This window comes from Anser brachyrhynchus (assembly GCF_964034855.1).
Source record: "Anser brachyrhynchus genome assembly, chromosome: 2".
NCBI lineage: Eukaryota > Metazoa > Chordata > Aves > Anseriformes > Anatidae > Anser > Anser brachyrhynchus.
This window is the reverse complement of record NC_137695.1, coordinates 85,983,876-86,006,318: the sequence shown is the minus strand read 5'-3', so window position 1 is coordinate 86,006,318 and position 22,443 is coordinate 85,983,876. Positions and strand designations below refer to the sequence as shown.

Below are 22,443 nucleotides of genomic sequence, written 5' to 3'. Positions count from 1 at the left end.
TCACTAGAGATAAAAAAAACACCAATGTTTTGTTTGTTACTCCCAGCAGGCACCAACCCACATCTCCAAGACTTCCCACGATTTATCCCCTGTTTGCTACAACTGGCAATTTTGTGCAGGAAGGAAATCTGGGGAGTAAACGTGGATCAGTTCATTCTAAGACTCTGGATGCAATTTACCCTATCAAAACATTCAATGGCTTTCAGCTTCTATCAAGTAATTCTAATTTCCCTCTATGTCTTTTTTTTTTTTTTAATTTACAAAAAGTAAATGATAGGTAGTTAAGTAACTCTTTCCAAGGCATTCATTTGGCTGTGATGGCTCAATGTCTACTAACAGTCATGCGACACTTAAACAATAGATTTTTACTGACTAGTAACATAAGTCACACCACTCCAAAGCAAGCTAGCAATATCAGGCCATTTTCCTCAGCTATTTTATAATCATGACCAAGCAGGCTAGCAAAACTGCTCTACTTCAGTTATATTTGATTTAGTCAGACAGAAAATGAGGCAGCAAGAAATACCATTAGGAGAAATATATTAAATATATATATATATATAGTTCTAGATTAAAAAAAAAAAAGTGTGCTCTAAAAAATAAAATAAAAGTTATATACTGATACAATTGATTTAAATGAGATTTTAAAATCTCCTTTCAGTGGAAACATATTTCCATATTAATATACATTTTAACTGCTAATAAACTGTCCTCTTGAACTGCCACATTTTTTTCAGGGAATATATAAACATACAATGTGTGTCTTCTGAAACTGTTCAATGAAACATCTTTCTCTCTTTACCCATACAAACTGTTTTGAAGATCAGAAGGTATTTCAGTCTCCTGACCCTTTCAAATCTTTCTACTGAGATAGGCATGCTTACCTAGTTCCAATTACCATCAGCTATGACCTGGACACTTCGTATCCCAGGAACTGAACTGAGGTCACCACCTTAATTCAGAGAACCCAGATTCCTCATAGCAAATTTGAACAGACAACCAAAGATAAAAGCCAGTCTCGTGTTCCAAAGGCACTTTGCTATCCATTGCTGAATGAATACATGAATCTGATACTAGACTAGAACAGAGACACCCCTCAGTGTTTTTGTTACTGCTGGTTTTACAGAGATATAGAAATATATACGCAATGAAGAAGGGGGATCTAAAGACAGAGATGAGCAATGCAGAAGAACATAAACGGTGGGCACAGAGTTTGTTATGTCCTAGGAGCACAAACTAGGATGTGTATAAAACATGCAGAATCCTGTTTGATCTTTCCCTGTACCAGTATGAAAAAAAAATAAATGTTTAATCATATCAGCTACTCTGGGTGAACTACTGTTTCTTCCTCTGACTTGGATTTCTATAAGACAATCAAAATACATCTAGGTATGATTCAATCTAGCAGCATGCACTGCCAATATTAGCCTTAAACCTGCAAGCTGCTCTCTTCAAACACAGAATCAGGAATTTATGAATAATTTGTTTAGTGAAGTTGTTTATAACACGCAATTTTCTGAATAAAAATGATTCCAACTGGCTCTACTATGATTCTGGGAACAAATGTGAAAGACAACTTTAACAACATGCTCTCTACAAGAGAATGTAGGCTTGCCATTCATTGCAAAAAAAAAAAAAAAAAAAAAAGAAAAAGAAAAAAAAAAGGATATGAGGTTCCCATCCATGGTCAATCAGCAAAAATAGAGCTTCCAGCCCTCTGATTACCTCCATGGAGGTATTCAAATTGACATGTAGATGTGGTGCTTAGGGATATGGTTTAGCTGCAGACTTGGTAGTGCTAAGTTAACGGTTGGAACTGATGATCTTCAAGGTCTTTTCCAACCTAAATGATTATATGATTCTACAATTAGAAGGTAGGATCCGGGAAATGCTGGGTCCACCAGGTGCAGCCAGAGTTTTCAGAGCACTGAAGGTTCACTTTTAATGGGCTGAAACTATCTTGTCTCTCTATATCCTTCTCTAACTCAAATATTTGCAATCCAGGTACTACACTGAATATGTTCCCTCTGCTTGACAAGTGTACAGATGCATCTCCATACAGATACGAATCTGCACAATGCTCCAGCAGTGAGTATGGCCTGCAGTTCTTGCTTGTCTTCTGCTCTGCAGGCAGCCTGAAAATCCCAGAAAACTAGGATTTGGCTAGGAAAATATAAACTTACTGCTTCACATGCGTATGCTCTAATGGATGCAAGCAGAGGTTTAAGCACATTTCTGCCTAGCTTGACCCTTCACCCCTTTTTCTTCCAGACCCCTCACAGCTGCCTCCCCTCCCTTTACTGGAGAGCTATAGCCCCTTTTCCTAGACCAGAAAAGTGTTAATGATGATTGCCCATGATGGACAGATTTGCTTCCATATGGCATCCCTATGTCCGTGCAAAAGACCTGTGCATCTGTAGCAGATATAGATGTAAAGAGGGTACACTACTTCCATGTCATTTCAGTCAGCTGTGACCTAACTTCTTCTGAATTTAAATGCTAGGATTTACTTTATACTAGAATCTGTATGAATTATTAAAATAACAGGCCCAGACTTAGGATATGCAACTTGGCTCCTTAAAAGTACTAACCAGACTGCAGGTATCTTAATGTTTCAAGGGCACCATCACCTCTAATTCCAGAAGTATCTGTACATACTTCAACTGGCCTGACAACACATTATGAGGAGCAGATGGTCTTCAAAGTCACTCAGTTTGGGCTTCCAGAAATGGAGCATCTAGACTCCTGTCCTGGAATCCTGCCCACAGTTCACATTGTTGCATCAAGAATATTCTCTCCCTCATATACATTCAGGCCAATAGTAGACTCCAAACTTGGATGTTAATGTTCTGTAAAACTTCAAATAAATGAAAATGTCCTAAAAAAGATTATAGAGTATTAAAAGAGCTGCAAACAAGTCTCATGAGAAAACAACTGGTGCAATACAGAGCAATGTAAGCTGAGATGCGTAGCGTATGAGCTGGTCTGCCTACAGAGCAACCCGGTATGTGGTATGTTAAATTATTTTAAAATAAAAAACTTTCCAGACTAGCAATGAAAAAACACTACTCTATCTCTTTAACTTCTGTTTTTAGAGAATACACTTGCCAAGTATTAAATGAGTAGTGAAATGATCACTGGAATGTGGGTTGCTTTAAACATATCAGGTGATTTTCAAGAAAAATGTAACAGTAACAATATTGAACTAAAAATTCCTTAAATTTTTGATATTTTTTAAAGCAAACAAAAAGCATGAATTACATCATGACATATGAAAACCACATGCCTGTTTTAAATTTTTATTTCTTAGTTTACTGCTATGTTTAAAATAATATCCTGCTAATAAAATCTGAATTGCGAATATGTAGTCAAGTCCATATGGTTTTCTTACAACTTTGCAAACTAAAAGGTAAAAATATTTCCTTTTTCCTCATCTGGTTACTGCTATAAATCTACTGTGAGCAGTCTGAAGAATTCTACCTGTTAATCAAAATTCCTTCTTGTTTGCCAAAATATGTGCTTAAGATACAATACACGCACGTATAGATCATGTGATTTGAAGAGCTGTGACACGACACCTCATGTGCAACAAAAGGTAAATGCCCAGTTTGTCTCTGATGCATTTTGTGGGCCAGACAAAGGCGCTTTCTGAAAAACCCTTGGTCCTTGCAGAGGAAGGCTAAAATATAGGTCAACCTTAGATCTGTAGAGCTTGAATTGTTTCCCTCTCCAGTGAAAGACTAATTTTCTACTTGGAGTGAGGAAGACTTTCAGCTGCTCTTGATTTCCTTGTTCTGTTAACTTTACTAGTGTTCTGGTAAGTTCACACCAACAGAAGGTAACTGTAATGTATCTAATACACGATATCTATCTAATGCCTGAAAAATAGACTTTGTATTTCAAAAACCAGGTGCTTATCACCTAGTCTCACAGAAAGGATTAGGGTTTATCCCAGTCTGCGAAATTTACAAGCATTTTTATTCTGCAATACTACTCTAAAATCACCAGTTCAAGTTAGAATATTAGAACCAACTTGAAGCCTAATGCAGCAGCTTGTTTCTCTGATTTAAACTGGAATAAAGCTTGCATATTTTGAAATAAAAAAATACACCTGTATATCCAAAAATATATATTTTGGAATTATTATTTCAAAACAGCAATTTAAATTCCAAGTGTGGGCCTCTGCTCTTCTGGATGTATTAGCACCTGGTAATAGTTTAGAACACATTAATGGTTCTATCTTGTATAATATTAGTATAGAGGAATAATTATTCTACTAGGTAATGATAGTGACAGTGTTTTGTTACAAGGAAAACAGGTTCTGGCTGAGTGTGAGAATACTTCTGAGGAAGCAACGCTTACAGCCAAGACGAAATAAAGAACTGTAGCAGTGTTCAAAAAACTTATTCCAATAATCTTGATGGAGTCTTAGGAATGAAATAAATAACCAAATTTGCAATAACTCTTTTAGTCTGTTAGTTAAGGCAGTACCTCTTTTAGTACCATGCTGCTACAGTTATCTTTTGTGTATGTACGGATTTCTTAGCTGATGGATAGCAAAGAAAGCAAAATATACATGATGGCATACAAAGGAGAGAGAAAAGTCAGGGTCACAGTAGAATAACTGTGATAATATTCATTAACTTTACATACTGGGTCACAAGATTGTTATGTAAAAACAATCCTTAACAATTTCCCCGAAGTTGTTTTTATACTGGAGAAGTCACTATCTGTAAAGCTTTCAGCAGATGACATTATTTATTTATTTAGACATAACTCTAAAGTAAGATTAGTTTTCAAGCCTTTTAAGTGCACAAAACCTATCTTCCATGAGGAATAACAATTCCTGACCCTTGCTCGATAAGATTTTGCAGAACATCAGGCTGATGCAACCTTTCATTGCCCCTTCTTTTAGAAATGATGCACTGAAAACTCCAGTAGAAATCGTAACATTGACTGATTTAACTCAGAGAAATCACTGCTATCCAAGGTGGCTTTTGAAGGCTGCAGTTGCCAATAAAAGAAAGCTGACTGGTTCTTTGTTTCAGGGGATGGAATCTTTACCCCATATTACACATTTTATTCCTTATGACAAATACACAGAGCTTTCAAAGTAAATAGCAACCACTGCAATTTTAGTGATTTTAATAGTTATCTATTCATGATAATCATTCTATTTATCTCACATTATAGTTAATCACTGGGTATACAAAAGTCAGTTGTATTTTCTGCTTGACATACTCAGTGTTGAAGAATTACAAGGAGATGAAGAATTCTTATGGGAGATACTATCTCCCGCAAATAATATTGCTGGTCTTCTGTAAATGTGTGGATTGCAATACCCCAGTGACAATAATGTGGTCATATCTGAAAGACTTTCCTCAAGTATAACCTAAATAAGATACTGCTCTGCTCATTTCTTCGGGAACATGAACAAGCCAGGGCTTTTTGGGGAACTGTTTCTAAGAATTATTATGTGCCAAATTATTTTTTCCCCAGCTGATTCCTGAAAACAGTGAGACTATTTGAGCAGGATGGTCAAAACTATTCAACTGCTGGGAGCGCTCTGAGGGAGATACCCCCCATGAACACTGCCAATCCAAATAAGTAACATGGACAATTCATAAACAATGAAAACATCACAGCATAATGGAAGGTGCTGAGCAATCCACACTACAGGCATGGAGACAGGCTCTGCATAAGATACGCTCTGCTGTCACAGTAGTAGCAAAGGATGCACAGAACTGCACTTAGAACATCAGAAATAAAATAATAATTAAAAAAATAATAGTATCAAATTTAGTCTCCAAATGTAAAACAATATTTTCAAGGACCCTAGATAACAGTGTCTGTGGGAGCAGAAACCTACTGGAAGGGGGGGAGAGAAGCTGTGAGCTGGTGGAATAGGACTGTCCTGGACCAGAGGGTATGTCTGTCAGGGGCAACACCACATAGCTGAGGAGTGTGGAAGCATCAAGTAGAATATCCACCACAACTAAGAAAGTGCTGGAGGAAGAGATTTACAAGGAAATATGAATTAGCTAAATATGTACAGCGTATCTGAGAGACAATTAAGGGGACATAATAAACTACAAATAAAAGCAGTAACAACTTGCGTTAGAGGCGGGTACATGAAGATAAAACAAGGAATAATGAGACAAAAAGCAAAAAGCAAAAACAAAAAGACAATCTAGAGGAAATTATCTTGACATTGAGATATTAGCTTGTGGAACACTCTGCTCAACAGAAGGAATGAGTTGCATTGTCTGAAACCTTTGCAATAAACCTAAACAAAAAGATTAGAAAAGATTAGATAGTAAGCACTCTGCTATTGACATAAAAAGAGAACAGATGAGCAAGTATACCTTCAGTCTTTTGGCTTTTTTAAGGCTGTTATTTATACACAAGCATGCTTCATTTCTCAAAAAAAATATGTGAAGTCAGTATTAAAGGCTACACATGCCCTTGATCTGTGGAATAAACTCTAGTTATTATTGATGGATGTTCAGAATATAGCCTTGGTGCAGTTATACAGCCATAAGTATGATAAATGTGAATAGATAAAATAATCAAAAAGAAGAACCCCACTGTCCCAAGGCATTTCTCCCACTAAGGTTTTCCTCTGTTTACCCACTGCTAGAGCATAGAAATAGTTGGCAACATATAACAAGGATGTGAATATTAAAAAAACAGCAGTGCAGTGAATATGTTTGAGATTTTTTTTAATAACCAGTGAAATTTATGCCTCCAAGTAAGGTACCTACAATCCGTCCACATGCATGAAACCAAGCATCCTTGAAATCCAGCATGACAAGCCAGGAAAAACCTAGTCAAGCCATGAGTAAGTGAGAGGTGAAAGAAAGATTAAGTCTTCATTATCCAAACAATCTGAGTCCCTAATGATGGATGGTGAGAAGGTGTCATATTTTACGTAGATCACAGCTGTAAATCCTTTCCTTTCTTACAGAATAGAGCTAGAATTGCTGGCAAGCTTTTACCAGGAAGAAAGCATAGATGGTAATCCATTTGGTGCAATGAATATTTAATTATTGCAAGCAAAGTGATACAACTACAAAAGATATGACTGAAAAACCCCATGAGGAATAATTTTATCTCCTTTGAGTAAGTCATTCCAGTGGAAGATGAGAATTCACATTCCTCTGGGCAGAAAAATAAATTTTCATTTGAGAAGGATTTGAGACATTTAACTACTGTTCTACCCAGTAAAACAGGAAGAGCACCACTTCTTTTTTTAAAGCTCTTAAAATCTAGTCTATTAGTCCCCACTGCTCAAACAGGGAGAGGAATGACTAGCCTGCAGCTGTGAATGGGGTTTATGACTTGAGGCAGCAGTTCCACCCTGTGAGAACAGAAAAAAATTTTTGCCCTACAGTCAGAGTAGACTGGAACACCTTGAGAATTATGCTGACAGAAGCACAGGTACAATGGACCTTGCGAGGCCTCCACACAGTTAACTAGGTTGTCTCAGAGCTCACACCTTACTGATAAGGTAATGCACTGAATATGGTTCCAGCCTCCAAACATTCCAAGTGGAGTTGCAGGCTTTGTGTAAATACAGGGCACCTATGTTTTTTGAGCACTTCGTGTTTATCATTACCATTATGAGTACACAGCCCCTAAGTAGACACAGGATACCAGCCTGATCTCCCTTCCTGAAATAAGCATATATGCTTAAGAAAACATGTACAATATCTTGTACAACCAAAATGGCATAGTCATGTTATATTCAAGAAGAGAAAAAAGAACAAGAATATGTCATTAGATTTTTTTTCCTTCTCCAGATATGCATACATGCACACACTCATGTTCCTCCCCTTTCCAATATATAAGCCCTTCACTTAATGACAAGGAAGAAACAAAAACATCCTGTTTAACTGGCTAAACCAAGGAAAGATGAAACTTGGTCCTATGAGGTAGAGACTTGCCTATTACTTTTCCTTAAAGTGGGCTTTGCAGGACTTCCAACAGGGCTTTGGATGCTCTATCACTATTATTTTACTAGAAAACACATAAAATATCCTTTACAGGACATCATAAACAGAAAGGCTTGTAAAGAATTGTAGTAAGGAGAATATCTCCCTGGTCTTCTCCAGCTTTCCATGACAGAGTTTTTCCTTCAGTCTTGCTTTCAAACCAGTAGTCTTTCAGTGGCCTCCTGCTTGGCACCAATCCCTACATTGTGCTGGGTCCCTAAGAAAATTCTTTCTGCTGCCTCTGAGCTGCAGCTCTGCATCTGCATCCTGCGGTCACCTCCGTTCTGTGACCACATGCATGTTCCCTCCGAAAGCCAGAAACTTCTCCATCTGCAAAAAGTCATTAACTTTCATGGAAGGTATAATCCCTATCTGCTACACAAATACACAATACAAATATAGAATGGTTTGGGTTGGAAGAGACCCTAAAGATCATCTAATTCCAATCCACCGCCACGAGCCGGGACACCTCCCACCAGAGTAGGTTGCTCAAAGCCCCATCCAGCCTGGTTTTAAACACTCCCAAGGATGGGGCATCCACAGCTTCTCTGGGCAACCTGTTCCAGTGCCTCACAATTCTCAAAATCTCCTGAGTACAGCAGCCAAGGAAGGCAACTGTCAGACTTTTCATCTCCTTTAATAACCCAGCTTTTCAAAGGAACATGTAATAAACAATCTGAAAGAAAATCAAGCTAAAAAACAACCAAATACATCTGTCACAGTTTTCAAAAAGCTCATCACACTCACTCAGAGTCTCACTGCCATAGAACAGAACAATTGTACTGAATTACTGGAACCACACTTACACCAAAGGAAGACACAACTTATCAGATGAAATTAATAGTCACTAACGTGTTGCAAACCAGACACAATTTTACGTAATACATAGAAAATGTTTCATGCTGAGCTTTAAACTTCTTAATTGCCATAATACAGTCTAAAACCAAGTGGTAATTTCTAAAAGTTATTTTTTTTTGTTTGATCAAACAGATGTCCCCAGAGACTGTTCTGATACTGTTCTGGCGTACCTAAAAATTCGTAGCTCAGAGAGGTACCTGTGCTTCTGTAAGCACAATTCATTTGGATTCCTACTTACAGTCACTTTTCCTTCCAATTTTTCCTGCAAATCCCACAAGCATTTCTCTCCAATCAAATGAAGCTAGCTGTTACCTGAATGTTTTGTAAAACAGACATCTCTTCAGGGGGACTTTAATCACATGTTCCTGAAGACCAACGAACAGGACACTTTGGCTATGCAGGATCTGAAGACTCCTGATGGGCTCTCGCTGACTCTTTGGTAGGAGTTCAATTTCCTCAAGCAGGCAGCTGCTTGAAGTCTGGTTCATTGGGGCAAGTACTTTCTTAATAGTGCCGTAGTCTGCAAAGGCAAGAGGAAAAATGAATTAGTAAAAATCCTATGGCATCCTATCGCCTACTTGGTGTCATTTGATGCATAAGTCTTCATCCCATGCAGGATGTATTCTACGAAGCCTCAAAATGGGGGGATTTCACTGGAGTTTCCAATATTGCTTACAGTACAATGAAAAGAACTTGTAAACAACCATCATGTTCTCTGTGTAGTATAAAACAGTAAAAAAAAAAATTGATTTCATTAGTGCAGGACAGACTTCACAGTACTAGTCCCTCAAAAACCCCCTTCAAAATTTAAAGCAGCTTACAAAGCAATAAAGTCTACCATCACCCCGTCTGTTTTAAGACTGAATATATTAAAAGCTATGGGTTTTAGATATGTATTGCATTCATTTAATAAAGCACATATGTATGCATAAACACCTAGATGTGTCCTAACTGAGTGTAGGTGAAGATGGCAACAAAATAAGGCTGCTTCCCTTCTTTTGGTTATCTGGATTTTGACTTCAGAGAAATCACATCTTTTAACATTTGCTCTTCACTTCTACTCTTATTGTGATTTCTAAGCAAAGACAGGTATCTCAAACAAGTGTGAGATCACTGACAAGATTTCTGATTCATTCATGCAGAGTTTTTAAATAATTTAAAAATATCAAAGAACACTTGTTCTGAACACAAAGGACCACGTTCTCACACTGATAAATATTTTAGCTAGCTCTTTGACCAAAGCAGCATTATGCAATTTTCTGTGTGCCAGCAATAGCAAATATTAAAGGTCCAACACTGCACACACATACTGAGGTCAACTGCTACTCAAGTAAAGTCCTGAAAGTCTGAAAATACCATCTGTGAGTAGGTAACACAAGACAAATATTCAGGATGCTCTGTCCTGCACCCCAGTGGAAGTGTTTTTCTCCATGACCTGCAGAGGGGCAAAGGTGTGGCAGGGAGCTGGCGACGCAGGCCTCAGGCCCTGCCTTGGCAGAGGGTCATGGCAGAGGTAGCCGTGGCCTGCTGCCTTCCCGGTGCTGGCTTCACTCCAGGAGCGCATATGGCAGGGTCTGGCAACCCCATGCAATCCCTGGGGGAAAGACAGTCCCGCTGGGGCACGGGGCAGAGGATAGTCTGCGGCTACCAGGGCATGGGGAGGAACAGCTAGTAAGCAGACTTGAGAAAATACAAAATGTTAGCCGCAAGCAAACTCAGAAACTGAAGAGGAGGTGGAGAAGGTGGAAAACCCAAGGTGGCAATTACTGTTCAGATCTACTCCCCTTTCCTGAAGAAGACTGAAGAGTCAATCCTAAGACCCACAAAAGAACTGAAAGGGGGGAGCATAATGCAAAATAGCAGGAAGAGTTAAGAGGAAGTTTATTTTTAATAACGAGCTAATGTGAACTTAATTTTATTAGAAAGTCCAAACTAATTAGACTCACTATGAATGCTTTGCTCACTATATAAAGTGCATTCTTCTCTCTCCGTAGCAAGATTCTGAGTGTGAGATCATGAGTGCATGTTAAAGTCTTCTGACTAACCCCTCGGTTCTGACTAACTTCTCGATTCTGAGTAAAATCACTTCATACAACTATTTAATTTTTTCTTCCATGTTAGTATAAACAAGATTGTCAAGATTTATTGTATGTAAGAGTATTCATTAAAAAAAAAATAATCTCCCATTAAATGACAATTTTAATTAAAATTTAACATTTTGGACAAAAAAAAATTCTAATTTTGACTATCACAGGTTTTTTTCAGCCACCTAAAATAGAGACATTAAAAAAATAATTAAATCTTTGCCAAGAATCAGTTTTGCCTCACAATTAAGTAATTACTAGCTGGATTAAACAACATAACGAGCATGTGCTTATGCTAGTGCTTGTTGGGTGCAGACTCTCGACTATAATTACAAGTTTCATGGTCAAAATGTGGTCTGAGAACTATCATGAAATAAAATTAATGTCTGCATTAGTCACTGAGTGAAAAACAGATGAGTTTGGGGGGAATAGAAATTGGAAAAAAAAAGTGTAGTGAAAGGAAGAAAAGAAGAACAAGTGAAATCATTTTACACAGGTAAATAAGCTGGTATCATTTTGTAGATGTTAGTACAATTCTATACCATTTGTCTAACTGGCATTCAACACATTCAGTGTGACTGGTGATATACTGTGCTTGGCATGCCATCTTTTTTCTGTATTGAGGCAAAAAATCAACTATGCATTCAATGTTTGCTTCTCGTACAGACTAACACTCCCTCCTGCCGCTGTGCCAGGCCTGGTATCTACAGACTGAGTCACTTGCTGACACTTCCCCAATGACAAAAGAGGGAAAAACAAGCAAACAAACAAACAAACAGGATTGGAGGCCTCCTCCCATGCACATTTAATTTAGGAAACAAGAGAATATGGACAAGAGAATATGTTTTGCGTTTTTCTCCTCGTCAAATTTGTTTGTTGTAGAAGTCAGAACTGCATTTATTATTTTTTTATTAGTATTTTCTAAGTTTGGATCTATGGCCTGGAGAATATGGTTACAGCAGTATATTTCTCTACAAGAAAATAAAATATTCTCATTTTGAGAACTGCAGTACTAATGCCTTCCCTACCACAGTTGTCATTGCTCTTGTCCTTTTTCCTTTTTATCTTGGCATACAGTCTCCATTCCTCCCATTTGCTTCTGCTTTTTTCCAGCATCTCCCAAATGATTCCTTTTCCATTTATCTTCTGATAGGATCAGCACTCATACAGAAATGTCAAAAGTCATAAATGACTGGGCTTTAAGTGAAGAAGCAGTGTCAGAGATCCTACAGATTATCCCAAAGAAACGCTCTACTTCAACAGCAATGTGGTCATATGCCTGTTCAGTCAAAAAGAACAAAATCTTATCTGAGATCTACCACTGCCTCAGCAGGCTATTCGACTTCTAATCGTCCATAACTTATCTCTTTTGCTTTAAATTCCTCCTGACTATGTTTCTGATTTTGCATGGACCATCTAGAAACCCAAACAAGGGTAATGATCTGTTTATATTCCACAACTTTTAGAGAGATACGGATTCCCTGGATTGGCAGCTATGTTCATTAGAGTATGGTATCTAGCAAGGGGATGTAGCTATCAACCTGTTCAAACTACACTAACATGTAAATAATTGCTATGCCAGGCTTTCTTACAGCAGAAATCATACCCGTTACACCTTTACTTTCAAAAGCCAGGTACTTTGCTCAAGGTTCCAATTCTACTACAGTGTGCAATATTATATATCACAAAGATCACAGGTTTCCTAAAGAACCTGCAACAGCTCCATCCTCAGAAGTGTTGACTATTCAGCCATTGTCACATCACAGTTGAAACAAAAAATAATAGTAGGGAAACAAAAAGTAGAGGTAGGGAAAGAAATCATAGTTGAACGCAGCTCTGGAACATGGAGCTTTTCAGACCTGTCAAAATCTTTCAAGTGAATGTATTCTTTATAATCACGCTAACTGTCCACTTCTGCCCAGAAGTAACTGCGAAGAACAGTAAACACAAACCTGCCTAACGGATGAAACTTTTTTTCCCCACAGACACAGTGAAAGTCCCAGTTTCATCACAAATGTCAAAGCTGAGTCCAACTCCTATTGAAGAATCCTGACAAATCCTAATGAATGGCATCTTCAGATCCTGAGAGTACGCAAGACATGCTGGAATAAATCCAGACACTGTCAGCCATGGTTTAAGGATTACCAAGTATACACAGGAGTAGCAAAAGATACTGATATTGGTCACAACAAGTAAATAATGTGCTGTGTTAACTTGTACTGAAAGACTTTTAAAGAGACCTACAAAACCAGCAATGGCATGTTAGAAATCTACTAACTATGAAAGAAGCTGAAGAGGAAAGAAAAAATCTAGTTGAAATATTAATATGTAATGCACAGGAGACTATGAAGAACTAAATGGAAAACATGAGATGAGATTGTAGAGAACAAACTTGAAGGCTACAGAGTCCATAATGAACAAAATGGTAATGGTTCAAAATCAAAGAAGTATGATCTCTAAAACTAAATAGCAAAGTTTAAGATACGAATAGCATAAAGCACAGCCAGCAATGGAGAACATTGCAGAGTGCGCTTGAAATTATCAGTGGTGACACCTTCAAAGAACAATAGAAAATGAACACACAAACAAAAGGCAGATGCAACAAATTAAAAAAACTCTAATTTCTTGAGTTTCCCAGCAGCAATAAAGACACTAAAAGAAACTGTAGCAACTTCTTGCTGGATAAGAATCAATACTTATATAAGCAATTATAATTATAAAAGATCGCTGCATTCAAGTAAAAACATTTTTTACAAAATGTCCAAAGTGAGACAGAATCGAAGTATATACGTTCACCTCTTTAAAAGAAGGAAAAAATAAATCTATTCTTTACTTTTCAGGGGGGAAACAGTCTTAATTCTTGCCATAGCTGACACTGAAACAAAACCTAATTTAATCTTCATTTTAATATGGCTCTGCATAGGACCTTGGACAGGGGATTTGTCTCTTGAAAGCAACCTAAAACAGCAGTAGAAGACAGAATCTAAGTCAACATCTTTCAGAAGAGAAGCCTATGGTACTGGCTTTTAGTAATGTTGCCAAAAAAAAAAAAAAAGTCATTGGTGCCTTCTAAATTGTACCAGTTGCCAACAAAACTAACTTGTAAACTACTCTCAAGTATATCCTCATGCCAGCTGTATCCCTAATATTAGTGACTTAACAAGTATTCCTTTACTTTCTGAGGACCACAAGGTGCCTTGACAGATCTGAAATTCCACTGCTTACATATACGAAGAAAAAATTAAGCAGTAAAATTGACTGCAAATTATAAACTAAGAACAACCGATATAAATAAGAGACTATTTTCCTACACAATATTGTTTAGAAAAGTAAAATGTCTTAAGTCTATCCAGCAATAACTTAAGAGATGAAAAAAATGTGGCCAATATAGAGGAAAGGTGCAGACAACACAAGAGAGAAAGTGGAAGCTAAACATTTGTAACCGAACTTGAATGATGTATCATCTCTGCAATAAATATACTATTCTATCTTGATATATTGTGAAAACAGCCTGCTTTATACCCTTAAAAAACTGTCAACATAGTAATCAGGGTTTTTTTTTGTTTTAAGCTAAAGTTTAAAATTAACAGATGCATATTTGGGAGAATACATTTTGAAGTGTAGTTGAAATGGATACAAATTACATATGTTTTCAAGGACTGTAATTCGAATGTACTTCAGAAAATGGTATTTTTCAACTATTTTGATTTTTTTTCATTATACAGTGCTTTTGCAAACTATTTTTCTATTCAAATCATTTTTTCCAGTGAGAAAATAAAAATATTCAGACTGTACTAAGACTGTTGAAATGCAAGAAAAAATCTGTGAATGTTAAATTTCTTTTAAATATTATCCATGTGTGTATATAAACAGTATTTACATTCATCATATAATTGTATTATTTAAACACCATAAAAAATATATAAAAGAAAATAGGGTATTAATAGGGTTGTCTTTAAAGCAGAGGTCTTTTAGAAGAATAAATTGATATAACAAAAAATAATGTACAGAGTACATAACTACAAAATCAAAGAAAGTGCAAGATGATCAATAAACATCCTTCAGAAAAGAATAAAATTTAATCACTGGTATTTACTTTCTTCTACTGCAGGAACTGAAAGAAAGCAAAGCAAAACATGCATTTGGTTAATGGCAGAAATTTATTGCAATTACAGAAAGTATTAGGTTGCATAATGGCTTATGTGCTCAACATAGAAAAAAGACACAGGAACAACTAATGCAGCCACTGGTTGTGCTTAGAAAGGGAAAGCCCAGGCCTTATGATTTAGCAATCTGTGTAAAATAAAATAAAATAAAATAAAATAAAATAGATGCATATGGTACACAGAATATGAAAGCATTCAAAACCCGCTCTTTTTTGCCCTTCCTTAAAATAACTTTAAAATTAGTTAAATCATCATTAGAATATGGATAATTAAAATCTTTGCTGTAATCAGTTTTCCCATGTGGGGGTGGGGTACGATTTGTTTTAAAGCAAGGGGAGAAGGCTTAGAAGATAAGAGAAAATAATCATCCTCTGTTACTTAATATATCTTTTACCTCCAGTTTTCTGAAATATACTTGAATTACAGGAATGGATTTTATCACACTATAGCCCAAAGGATAAGTGAGACTGAGCTTCAACCCTTCTGCTTTAGAAATTAAAAATATTATTAGAAAATGTAGTACCTCTACAGATTGATACAAAAAGAATATAGTTTGATTTTAAAATTCCCACCTTAATTTACTGAGTAGTACTATATTGTCATATTTTTAAATGTATACTCTTTACTTTCCATCCTATCTTCAAAAAAAAAAAATGCACTTCAAAAAAATTAATGTGGAATTCTGATGCTTTATCAAGACAAATTTCATTTTTTTAGCAAGAGAAGCTTCTTAGTGCCCTATTCTAAGAGAAGTTCAGTTGTAGCTCCATAAGAAACAAGAGTTTCTTATGACTGTATGTCAAAATTTAACGTGAATTTATTTTATGAAGGGAATATTTATGTACTATCCTTTCTACACAGGCTACTGAATTGCTGCCTCAACGACTCTTTTGATGAAGAGGCACTGATCTAGATATTAGCTATTCCAAAATCAAGAGCTTTCCTCAAACAAAGCCATGTGTTTGGTGGGACATAAAGAAAATGCAAATTAACAAAGAACACTGCTCAAAAATAAAATGAAGACAAGATAACGTAGCCCTAATGCATTTTCTGGATTGTTTGACTATTGAAGATTAAACACCACCACCACCCCAAACACGCTACAGGAATTTAGTTTCAATCTTCAAACACAACACTTTTGAAATGTATCTATCACAGAAAATCACGACAACTGACATCTCAATCCTTTCTTTACTGTTTTCCAGAGAAAGGTTTTTAAACATAATGCATTCTTTAGAATGCTTCTATCCCCTGTAGACTTAATTTCCATGTATTATCAAAACCAACAAGAACACATTCAATTTGCAGTTGAATCAGCAAAAGCTTCCAGTAATCAACATGCAAAGTGTTAAGTACCCGCTTTAATAAACACAACATCTTCTGCTCCTCAAAGTACAATAGATTCTAAGTTGGTACTATTAAGTTTCCATTAGCAGTGTTGCCTGTGAATCGAAAAGGTATTACATTTTAGAACATAGCGTAATTTGTGTACCATCCCTCAGTGGCCATTTCATGTCTCATGTTGAATTGGAATTTAAATCCAGCTGAAGGATTTAAATACAACTCATTAAAAATTTTCAAATAAATAGACAATTCAATTTCTAAGAGAAATTCAGATTTATCTGAGATGAAAATGCAAAGCAACTAGCAGCTAAAGCAGAGCAACGTGCCTTTTTGGAAAGAGTATGTCTATGAGCTTCAAGCTGGTAATCCCTAAAATTTAAATTTATTTTTACAGCTTCCCCTTGGTCTTTTCTAGAAGCTTAAGCAAGAACCCATGCTAAGCAACAAAATACATTCTGGATTACCATTTCAGACTCCACATCAGTTAGGTCTGTTTCCTTCACAAAGAAAGACTTTCAAATCAAATCACCCCCTTCCTCAGCTTGCTAGATTGAAGCTCGTATACACTAGCAGCAATTTTTTACTCTCCTTAAACCTAAAACAGATGTTTCATGTTGTCTGACAAAATAAACAAAGTACTTTTAACAATCTCAAAATGTATGTATTTTGCAAAAATCATGCTCATTGTCACACCTTTATTTACTACTTCTCTTCCATTTTCAATCTGATAAGAGATTTTCAGCTCATCAAAGATGTGAGTGAGAGAGATAAGATGCATGTTCATAAAATTTTGTCAGATTTGGAGGTGCTGAAACCATCTATAACACAACACTTAACTTACTCAGAAATAAAACGTAACTTTAGAATACCTATAAGCAGCTACGTACCTAATACCTATACAGCAGCTACAGATCTTTTACAGTCTACAGTTAATGCAAAACTATTTAATAACTAAAATTTCAATCTGTGCTGCATTACTTTTATTTATAAGACATAAAGCAGTACCTATTTTAAGACTATACGAAGCAGTATCTTTTCATAATCTTTTACTTGCAAGATCATTTTATTATTTTTCAATTATAAAAGTTTTAATAAAGAAAATGCTGTTAGGGATCAATTTGAAGACTTGTGAGTTCTGTATCCAATTGCAATCTTTCTCTCTCTTGAGGTTTCATGTGTGAAACTGGTATTCAGAATAGTAATACCATCTAAAGGAAAAAAAAACAACAACAACAAAGAAAAACACCTTGATTCTAAGACTGTTTTATGTAACTATAAGAACAGCTTACTACCTTTTCTCACTGGAGATTTCAAACCTCTTTTGTTATGCTGTTTTCTGGCACACTGGCTTGATTTACTGAAAAATCAAAACCAGTGACACACATTTACCTAATTCTTCCTTGATGTACAGGAGATAGCTGAACGAAAGTCTCAGCTGCAGCCAAGAAAAATCATGGTCTCTGAGAGTTGCATTACCATGCACCACTGAGGAAGAGTATCGAACTGCTGGGAACAGGGAGGGAGAGAGATAAGCAATATATACTAAGTCTGTGAAAAGCACCTCTTCCTTGCTTTCAGCAGGTTCTGATGTGATTTTATGCTCTGCAAGTAAAAGGTGCCTTTCGTATCCTTGGGGAATTTCAGGGAGCACTTTCTGCTTATTTAAAAAGGCGTTGGAAAAATATTTTAATAGTCCTTGCAGCATGGTCTGGAAGCAATAAAACCTCTCTAGCTGAATTCTCTGCCTATTTGGCTTGTGAGCTGCTGTGCTTCTTCTCTCAGGCCAGATGAACCATGCATTCTGCCTGCAGAATAATATACCACCAATAAGTGGATTTAGGAGGCTTCCTCCCCCATCCACAGCCACCCCTTCTCTTCTGAATTAAGCATTCAGCAAGGAGGTGGAACAGATGGCTTTGAACTTTGAACTCCAAGAGGAATTAAATCACAGCTCTTCATACCCCATATGGGTGCTGCTACCATTAGGATCACTGAATCAATGGAATGGCCTTTCTCTGTCACGTTGCTGTGTTCATAAAGGAAGATAATCCTATGGATGTGTATCAGATTAGCTCAAGGCACAGCTACTCAATCGTGTTCCCATACCAAGCATCATTATTTATATCCCCTTGAGAAAGTTATATTAAAATGTGAGCATTCAAACACATTGCAATACTTTAGATGCTAACATTGCTTTAAGAAATGATGCTTTTGCAGAGAGTATGTGGTTAAAACTACAGCATAACATGAAGCTTTAATGAGTTGGGAAGCAGAAAGTTGTTTCTCAGGACTTGGCAAACAGGTGACTCACACAATTTCAAATTTAGCTTTAGCCTGCACTCTCTCTTTTTCTTCGCTGTGAAGGTATCAGCAAATCTCATGTACACAATATGGAGCAAAAGCACAATTCATGACAACATCAAACACAAAGTCCTTGATCTTACCAAGTGATCACCTAGTGCTGCATTTATATTTAATTTACCCAAGTTCTGGCCATAAAAATAACTCAGTAAAACAAAATTTACAAGGAGCATGATAAATGTAGTCACCATTTTATTTTATTTTTTTTAAAGCAGGCTGGCGTGCAAAAAGACACATTTTTCCAGCTTAGAAAAAGAATGCATTTTAATGTCAGGTTCAAAATGAAATAGAACAAATGTCAAGACTATGTTGGTGCATCAAACCTACAACCAAAAGGAGACGTACATATTTATTGCCTTTTATCATAATTACTATATTTGAAGCAAACAAATCCCACCCATATGCACATTAACCTGCATGTGCTATCAGACTTTTACTTTTTAGAAGTCTCAAATATTTCTGTTTGTTGGATATGAATTCTTCTTATCAACATATTATAACAAGAAACAGTATATAAGGATTCCTTAGGGATGTACCTAAGGTTTTACTTCAAGTGAGCTATCTAGTTTGTACCTCCAAACAAAAGCAAATTAGTACAAATTAGGCTACAGTTCAGATACAGCATTTCTCTTTGGTGGTTGAAAGCAGTGTGACTGACAACACTCTTTTACTCCCAGACATGAAAACATTTTACTCCCTAAGACCAGTTAGATGATCTCATAGAATATAGACTCATAGAATCATTCAGGTTGGAAAAGACCTCTAAGATCATCTAGTCTGACCCTTAACATAGTACTAAATTCCACCACTACACCATGCTACTAAGTTCTAAATCTACACATTTCTTGAAAACCTCCAGGGATGGTGGTTCAACCACTTCCCAGATCCAATATCAAGAGCTACATGTGAAAGCATATATTCTAGAGAACACCCATTTCAAAATATATTGTATTTATAGACATTCTTGTTGGTGACATCCAACTTTTATTTTACTAAAAATCACACATGCACACACAAAACCTGAAACTCTAAGGCAAAGATGACACAAGTCATATGTAGTCTATTAGTTCTGAACAAGAAACATTACACCTGTCAAGAGACACCTAATTTTTGTATGATGGATTCAGAAAGGAAACAGAAATATAATTATAAGGCTGCTGCTAAATAAAACAATTCAAAATGTATCTAATAATAATAAGTCTATATTAAATTCCCAGAAGCTTCTTCTCAGGAAGAGAAAACATTCCAACTTAAGATAGACCTGCTAACATGTTTAATCAGTAGCTAGGACTGAACTGTTCAGATAGTGGAGATAAGCACCTCCAAAAAAATGTGTAACCTCTTAATAAAACAGTCGAAAAAAAAAAGACAAAACAAACAAAATAAAACAAACAACCAAAAAAAACCCAACAGATATTAATTGCAAGATGAAATGGTTGTTATGATTTAAAGCTTACTATCTGACAGAGCAGCAGTGAAAAATGACATGCTGTACACAAAGGATAAAATCACTATGGAATACAGACCCTGGACCACTGCCAGTCTTCTAAAGTTGAGGTGTATTAACTCTGATTGGATCTGACCAGACAGGGAGCGCTTACTGCTCCTATTACTTTTTTATTGTCTTCTCTTTGTGCCACCACAATAAGTAAGTACCTTGTACTACCCAAAGCATGCTATGAATATGGTAGTTTTCCCACTGAATAAATTTTCCAGGGCCCAGATCAAAGAAGCACTTACATGCACAAGTGGAGAAAACTACTTCTCAGATAATAACCCACAATAAACCTTGCCTGATTTCTTAACTGAGTCATATCTGGCTATTTTGATTGGAAGTATCAGAAAGACAACTGACTGCTGTAGCAATCCAGTAGCATTATAAATTTGGCTGACTAGAATGAGTCAAGGGCTATCTTCTACTCAAACTCATTTGCAGCTTGCACAGTACGTGTCTGTATGTCTCTGTCTCCAGATGAGCCAAATCCAGTATATATAACCAGTACAAATCCAGTATGATTTGCACGGAATGTCAGCAGCAGTTTCAGCCTAAAGCACAACTTTTGTCCAAAAATAGAGAAGGAAAGAAAGATGCTGTCACTCATTTTCTTTCCAACAGAATGTAAACTAGGAAGTAAATGGACAATGAGGCAGCAGCAAAATTGCCATTAGAGACATGAACCTAGAACTCCTCCCTAGCAGATTTTCATCTCATTTCATCTCTAGAACATTAAAGCGGTAATAGCTATATTATGTAATGTATATTATCATATTACATTATATTCTTTGTATAAGAGTCTAGAAGTTGGGACATCTGGCAATAGGGCAATAGTTAAAAATCAGCTCTTATCTCCTAGACAAGTGATCTAGCCACTATGTTGGTTGTGGTTATTCCCATTCCTTCTGAACATGTGCAGTTATAGAAACAAATTTCCAAGATTTGTGAGATAATAAAAATAAAAAATAAATTAAAGGAATAACTGTATACAAGTGAGTCTTCGCTGCAAATGCTTTTTATGACTCTTACTCAGTGTCTTGATATAGTAAAATGCAGATGAAGCCTAATCTACATTTTTGTGAATCTACCTGCAGGTTACATGATGCTTCATAGAAAGGCCACAATACTGTCAATAACATAATATTTCCTTTACAATTACTCTGTCAGGAAAAATAAATAAATAAATAAGAAACAAAAAACATGCTGATTACTAGTGTCACTGCTTGTATTTGCTTAGTCATAAACATTTGGATTTATTGAGGCTTACTGTGAAAAACGCTGCAAAATGAAGAAGCTTATAAATGTGAACAAAAAGAATTCAGTAGAATATCCTATATAAAAATAACTTTACTCACACAGCTCACACTGACTACCATATATATGATGTCATCATACTTGTGATCCTCCATTTCCTTCTCTTCAAGGTCGAGTTTCATGTAGGGTTTGAAATATTTTGATTTCATAAGTATTCAGCTTTCTTCTTTGTTTGGCAATGGGTTCATTAAGTCACTCTTCACCTTAAATGAAAGGCTTTTCAAAAGTAAAAGGCCTTGCAGAATATTCTACAGATGTTACAATGCTCAGTAATGTACCAAGATGCCCAATGCTTTCTGAAAAGCTCTTGTATAGCCAAGTCCCTTGAAAGGGAACACTTCCACCTCACATCTCTCAAGAAGGGTCCTGAACACTGACTGAGTACTCCCACAACTACATTGTTCTGGAGAGGAAAAAAAAAAAAAAAAAAAGGCAGACATCTGAATATAGGTTCAGGTGCTAATAGAGACCTCAGCCTTAAAGACAGCAGGAACACCTCTTTCACCCTCAGGTTCACATTCTGTGCTTTAGACTCACCTACTAACACATGAATGTAGGGGTTTTCCAGTCTGGTTTCCCTGCCAAGAAGATGAGGTGATAGTCTCTAAAAAACTTGGAAGGAAGAAGGGAAGGTTATTTGGTCATCCTAACTTTGTAAAGTAGTAAAACAAGTGTTGAGAGCTCAGCAATACTTTGACAGAAAGGAGCTTTCCTTGGAGTGGAATGGAAGGTGGAGACAAAGTCTCAACCAGCTCTTCACAGTTTCCCCCCTTCTTAGCCTGTGTATTAGTCTTGCTTGCATGCAAACAGAGCAGGCTGTTCTTTGG

The 22,443-nt window shown here is 36.4% G+C and overlaps 1 protein-coding gene across 1 annotated transcript in view; it reads right to left on the bottom strand.

Annotated features, from left to right (window-relative positions):
* The window catches only part of SEMA5A (semaphorin 5A), a 237,658-nt gene that overhangs the window by 90,664 nt on the left and 124,551 nt on the right, over nt 1–22,443 (bottom strand). The window contains exon 11 of the mRNA XM_080582364.1: nt 9,165–9,372. Within this exon, the coding sequence (XP_080438490.1) occupies nt 9,165–9,372 (208 nt within the window). The remainder of the gene's footprint in view (nt 1–9,164; nt 9,373–22,443) is intronic.